The sequence below is a fragment of the Chanos chanos genome, chromosome 1, assembly GCF_902362185.1.
Source record: "Chanos chanos chromosome 1, fChaCha1.1, whole genome shotgun sequence".
Taxonomy (NCBI): Eukaryota; Metazoa; Chordata; class Actinopteri; order Gonorynchiformes; family Chanidae; genus Chanos; species Chanos chanos.
The window spans coordinates 53330717-53337238 of NC_044495.1; the positions used below are offsets into that span (position 1 = coordinate 53330717).

The 6522-nt window shown below is 42.7% G+C and overlaps 1 protein-coding gene across 1 annotated transcript; it reads left to right on the forward strand.

Annotated features, from left to right (window-relative positions):
* The first annotated feature begins 3391 nt into the window (after positions 1–3391).
* adora2aa (adenosine A2a receptor a) lies at positions 3392–6172 on the forward strand. The gene is made up of 2 exons (XM_030785673.1): positions 3392–3726; positions 5166–6172. Exons 1-2 carry the CDS (start codon positions 3392–3394, stop codon positions 6169–6171), a joined length of 1341 nt encoding a protein of 446 aa, XP_030641533.1. The 3' UTR covers position 6172.
* Positions 6173–6522: the final 350 nt, after the last annotated feature.

Below are 6522 nucleotides of genomic sequence, written 5' to 3' on the forward strand. Positions count from 1 at the left end.
TTTAATCGTCTGCTCAGTTGCTAGCAAATATTTAGACAACATTGGATAAACAAATAAATACATTTTAAATAAATAAATAAAGTCCCCACCCATATTAAAAAAAAGAAAAGAAAAAAGAAACCACACGGTCTTTGTATCCTGTCGTAATATCCTGACCTTTAGTGGATAAATTAAAACCTAAAATTAGGTTGCAGAGTGCCTTGTGCTTGCAGATTTAGAAAATACTGCATTACTATGCCATGAGCTCAGATTTGATTTATCACGTAGGCCTAGTTGCCCTCCACTTCAAATGAAGTTTGTCCTACTTAATTATCCTTAAAGTGGTCCTTTAAAGAAAAAAAAACATCACAATGATTCATTCTGGTTTTAATTTAATTAGAGATTATTCACATAGTGCGGCATTAAATAGATTTGTTTATTTGGACAATAGTGGTCAAAAATATATAATCGTGAATTCACCTTCAGTGCCCTTAATACACTCTGTAGACCGGTGAAATATGGATGTTTCGAACCATATTTTTCTATATTTGGGATCGCACACACTATTTGTAGACTGTCGTAAATGGCAGCCTGCACAGGTCCTATGCGTTCCAGCTCAGGAATTTGATGTATTTTCTGTTTTTTATTTCCTTGCTTCTCTCTTGGACATCGCAGTTCAAGGGAAAGGAGTATAAAACACCTATAAACCCTTCAGTCTCCAATCTTCGCAGCTGAAGCACAGCTGTCTCGACTGGACTCATCCCCATTTCTGCATGTGGAATACATTTGATGAGAGCGCCTAGGTGTTTTGTTTTTTTGGATTTTCTCAAAAGTAACGTGATACCTGTGGGTAATCCACAATAGGGATGTACTGTCATTGTGCTGAGGACGAAACAGGAAACCACAGCGGGCGTGTGTGTTGCGAATATGAAAATTAATCTATTATTTCTCTTTTCTCAGTTCCACACACTTAAGAACAGGTGCAGAAGCAGTAGATATGAGATTTAATTCTCTGTCAGTCATTTTACCACAAGGGTCCACTGTTGAGTTGGGTGTTACCTGACCTGTGTTATAATGTCTCCTCACTCGCTTTGTTTTTTAAGATGGATATGAATTTTAAAAAAATACCTACGAAGACATAACCAAACAGTAAATGTGTAGATATATAACTACCTTTCCACAAGGGAAAATAAGTTAACTTTTTATGTATCGAAGATCATCACTTTCTTGAGTACCATTATACTTCTGTCTTTTTTTTTTTAAACCTTTACCTGCTCTGTGACTAACAGTGCACACAAAGGATTAAAAAAACGATTGGGCACTGAACGTTAAACAGCATAACTGAAATATCAAAAGCAACCTCAACTCTCAATGTGGTGTGTGTTTAATATCAATTCACACCAGGGGTGTTCCTCACTGATCTTGAAGTCTTAACACTAACACACCTCTAATCTTTAAGTGACACACTTGTTCTGCTGTGACATACTTATTATTGCCAGCACAGGGTTATATGCTTAACATATAGTAGTGTATTAGATACTAAAATTTGGGTAACTGACAATATTTTAAACAGAGCAATGAGAAGTGGACATTCGGGAAAAAGGCCTCTCTGATTGTATTCATTCATTAAAACAAAGCCTGCACGCACAATCAAAAAGTAGTTTTCTGCTATGCTGATTTCAGCCTGCTTTAAATGATGCAGTGTGTTTTGGAAAAACAAGTAATTTCATACTTTACACACCATTTATTCGAGCACAACCATTTTAAAGTGAGTCTGTGTTTCCTAAAGCAGCTTACATCCTCGATAGCCTGTATAATCCAAAGTCATACTGAGATTTCTCAAAACGTCTCCAAATAAGATGAGTTTATGCGTATTTTTCTCAAACTTAGAGGAAAATAATTTTTCTCATGCCTTTGTTCAGATATCGCACCACTGTTTTGGATTTCTAAAGTAAATACTGAGTTAAACTAAAGAGTAACAAATTGTGTTCCAATGCAGCTGCAATCTCTCCTTTTCCAAATGGTGAGTGACCTGTAGAATCAATTCCCTCTGTAGTGTGGGAATTTTTCCTTGATAAACAACATGCTTTTTTTTTTTTCTTCTTCTTCTACTTTGGCTCGCAATACATCCCTTTGCACGTTAAAAAGCAAGGATGCACACCACACACAGTATCTGTTAAGGCTACACTGCAACAGCACTGTTTCTGTAGATAACATCAAGTGAACTGAGCCATAACTCACATGAAATGAGAGTCTTTTTGTGAAGTTTCCTGCTTTCGTTTGTTGGTTTTAAAGTTGCCAACAAAACGCGTCGGCCGATAAGGAAAAATTCACTTTTTTTTGGCAACGATCCGTCTGATAACACCGGAATTCCTTCTCTGGACAGACTCAACATTCCGCTGTCAATATCACACTGTTAGAGGAGAGTCAAGGGAGCATATGGAGCAAACATCAGAGTTTCCCTTGGCCCTGCTAATGCAGTGGACATAACATTATCTATGCTCCCCACAGTAACTACCCATCAACATGCTCAGCCAACAAAAGAATGTAACTGCAGAAGGTGTTCCCCTTGTGTCTCCTTATCCACCTTCAAGTCTGAACTTTTTTCTGTAGATACAATAATGTTGGGGGAGGATCCAATTGTTGCTATTTTTCACACAGAAATCGCCTTTACTGTCAAATATATACATTAATTTGCCTCCTTGACACAGTGTTTGTTTTTGTGGTGTAATGGGTTCTCGTCCATTCTTTATCTGTAGGAGTTTGACATCCATATAATTGCTTCCTGTCAATGTTCCAGCCTCTCCGGATTTTTTGGAACATAGTGGGACGCTACGTCACGGGAGAGACAAAGGGCAAGCGACATCAGGACCAAGCAGTAGAACATCAGCTCACTGGGCAATTTCTGATTTGACAGAATTCGTTGGAGAGCACTGATTCTCTCAGGGGGTTGATTGACCTGGGTGGACACTGGAGAACCAATTGAGAAACTGCTAAAATTTCTTAAATCTAAACTTTTGGATGCAACAGTCCTTGTGGGAGTCACTCATAGTTTAGAGAACAGACGTTGCTTAGGTTGCCTGTGTTGTGATGGATCAGTGAGGAGTCTTGGACCTTGTTTCCAGCCTAAAGAAGAGGGATTAGTCCTCAAACCCTATAACTGTGAATTAGCCTCCAAAGTATAACACCGGGCAATTCTCCACAGGCTTTCCCACAGTTTGTGACCAGTGTCTTCTCCACTGACCTATCTCAGGCCTTCAACAAGCAGAGGACATCTCTTTGTGTCTGGAAGAAGAAGGTCTCTCAGGCTTCAAAACAGGGCTGAGTTAGCCTTTGGTGAGCTAGCCGCTGCCAGAGCCGCAGCTATGGACGTTGAGGCGAGGCATTGGCCCTACTCCCCCGTGGCCTCACCATGCTGAGCGATGCCGCTAACGTCATTTACATGTTGCTGGAGCTGCTGATTGCCTTGCTGTCCATCCTGGGCAACGTCTTAGTCTGTTGGGCTGTTGCCCTCAACAGCAACCTCCAAAGCATCACCAATTTTTTCGTGGTGTCGCTGGCCGTCGCCGACATTGCCGTGGGCGTCCTCGCCATCCCTTTCTCCATAGTGATTAGCACGGGTTTCTGCGCAAGGTTCTATGGCTGCCTGTTCATTGCCTGCTTCGTGCTGGTTCTGACCCAGAGCTCCATCTTCAGTCTACTGGCAATAGCCATCGACCGCTATATTGCCATCAAAATCCCTCTCAGGTGAGTATAATATTCAAACATGCTGATTTGACTTCATGGTACCTTAGCACCTCAGCTACAAAGGTTATCTGGAGAACTCACATTGGTGTGTGTGTGTGTGTGTGTGTGCGTGCGTGTGTGCGTGCACGTGTGTGTGCACAGACACGTGCCCATGTATTTTGATTACCATGTAAAGTGTGTGGCACTAAAAATATCGGTCTTAGATCATTTGGATTGTGTCAGAATGCCAGCAGGAAATCTGATCCCTAAATGGAAAAGATGTCTTAAGTTTGTTTGTCCAGGAACAATGAAGCATGCTCTACAGTCTAATCTCTACGAATCTGTACTGACCTTTAAAAAATGACTACCCCCTAACAAATTACTGCTAATGTTGTTTTTGAGTAAACTTTTGGTCAAAGATGCAAATGGACAGATCCAGTCCCTGACATCTCTGTTTCTGAATATAACACCTCCCAAGAGGCATGCTTGCTCAGACACAGGTCAGCTAATCGTTTCTACAGACCACAGTGCTAGCTCCACAGTCACTGACTCCTGGTTTTTAAATCTTAGATATCTACACTTAGGTGCGCCAGATTGTACCAAACAGTGTCCTGATTAATTTAATTATGTGTGAAGTTATATTGTAACTGTTTGGCCTGGCGTTTACTGTCTGACGACTTCTAACTAAAATACATGACGGTATGGATCCAGATGACAACCTCGTCTGAGCTGTGGAGTAAATTATTCCGGAGCTTATGCAGGATGTTGAAAGCACAAGAGACTGTCTCTACATCAGTGTCTTGTCTGTTGGGCTGTCTGTCCGTCCCAGAGGCTGGGGGTGGGGGTGGGGGTGGGGGGGTGGTTGAGATGTTTTCTCGATTTTCCTCATTGAACTTTAACATCTTGAGAATGTGACAGAAGCAAGCCAAGGAACTCAGCTGTTCTCCCACGCTGACCATAAGACGCTCTGAAAATAGCTATGGTCTTCAAACAGACATTTTTAAAAGTTATTATTATTCCGAGGAGAGAATGTTCGTGGAGGATTTGAGTGAATGAGTTATAGGTTCCTCAGCGCAGTTTGGTGAGGTTGTTTTAAGAGCGTACGTTTCACATCAGGGATGAGTGGGTTTCCTCAGTTTTGACTGCCTTTCTGACACGGTACATATGCCATCAAATTTTATTGATTTCTTCTGTTAGGAGGCTTCCTGTGCTATCTATTGTATGTGTATTTGTAAACAGTCAGAAACAGTTTGAGGGGGGTAATGAACATGTTTAAAGACAGCTTTCATGACATTTCACTCTCCTAGCATGAGTTCGGTGACATTACATCACAGTGCATTTAATAGTCTGAGTTAATTGTTTGTTTTTTTGATGAATTTTGCCTCATTGGCGAAGAAAGACAGTTTTTTCATTTGGATCATTCATGATTAACCTTATCATCCCTCTCTTTCTTCCATCAGGTATAACAGCCTAGTAACAGGCCAGAGAGCCAGAGGAATCATAGCTATCTGCTGGGTGCTTTCAGTAATCATCGGCCTAACTCCCATGCTGGGCTGGCACAACACCCGCAAGAATGATACCAATTCATCAAACAGCAGCTGCCCGCCAGGTATGATGGAGTGCCTGTTTGAGTCGGTGGTGGTTATGGACTACATGGTCTACTTCAATTTCTTCACCTGTGTTCTGGTGCCCCTTCTGCTCATGCTGGCCATCTACCTGAGGATTTTCATGGCGGCCCGCCATCAGCTCAAGCGTATCAAGCTGAAGGCCGTACCGAGCGGAGAACACAAGTCCCGCTCCGTGCTGCAGAAGGAGATCCATGCGGCCAAGTCGTTGGCCATCATCGTGGGCTTGTTCGCCGTCTGCTGGCTACCGTTGCATATCATTAACTGCTTCACTCTCTTTTGCACCGAGTGCCAACGCCCGCCAGCCTGGATCATGTACCTGGCCATCATCCTTTCGCATGCCAACTCGGTGGTCAACCCTTTCATCTACGCCTACCGCATCCGAGAATTCCGCCACACCTTTCACAAAATCGTGAGGCACCACGTCCTGGGCCGGACGGACCCTTTACAGAGCAGCAGCAGCAGTAGCAGAACCTCAACCCGCACTAGCATGGCCGACTCCTTCAGCGTGAAGGTGAACGGACTTTACTCGGACCGCAGCAGCGCCGGTAGCAACTGCGAAAGTAGTGAGCCGAGTCACGAACAGCAAACTGTCTGTGAAGGCTCACGTCAAGATACACACCAGCCCTCAACAGGTACAAGTATACACAGACACAAAACAGACCACCCTTTTAGACACCCACAGGCCCTCCTTAGAGGACAGGCTCCGTGCTCTTCGAAAAGAGGCCCCGGAGTAGTAGAGGTGAGAGATGGAAAAGGACTGGGGGAGACACATGTTCACATTAAATCCGCTCTGTACAAACACATATCTCGCTGTCCCGAACTCACCGAGGTGTCCTGATAACGTTAATGTATTTCAACCAGTTTCTATTTATTAATTTGTCTGGAGGTCATTGAATATGCACACTCCTGATTTCTGAGGACAAAGGCTGAGCATTCTAAATAAGAATGCATTAACCACCAGGTCAATATTCCTGTTTTGCTTGACCCAAATGGAAAAGAACCCTCTATTATCACATCTAACATCTATAACATCCATAAATGTTAATTTCCTATTAACATATATACCTTGAGGGGCTGGAAAATACCCTGATGCCAACCACTGCGTTTGCACCGTAACTTAGACACAAACCCAAAGTCCAAGTCATGTTTCTGTGTAGAAGCTTGAATAATTATGGGGAGGTTAACAGAA

What these genes read in the sequence shown, in the direction of transcription:
- adora2aa (XM_030785673.1), top strand. Translation starts at nt 3,392, where the DNA reads ATGCTGAGCGATGCCGCTAACGTCATTTACATGTTGCTGGAGCTGCTG. An exon ending in GCCATCAAAATCCCTCTCAG is followed by an intron (nt 3,727 to 5,165) that starts GTGAGTATAATA and finishes TTCTTCCATCAG; the next exon opens with GTATAACAGCCTAGTAACAG.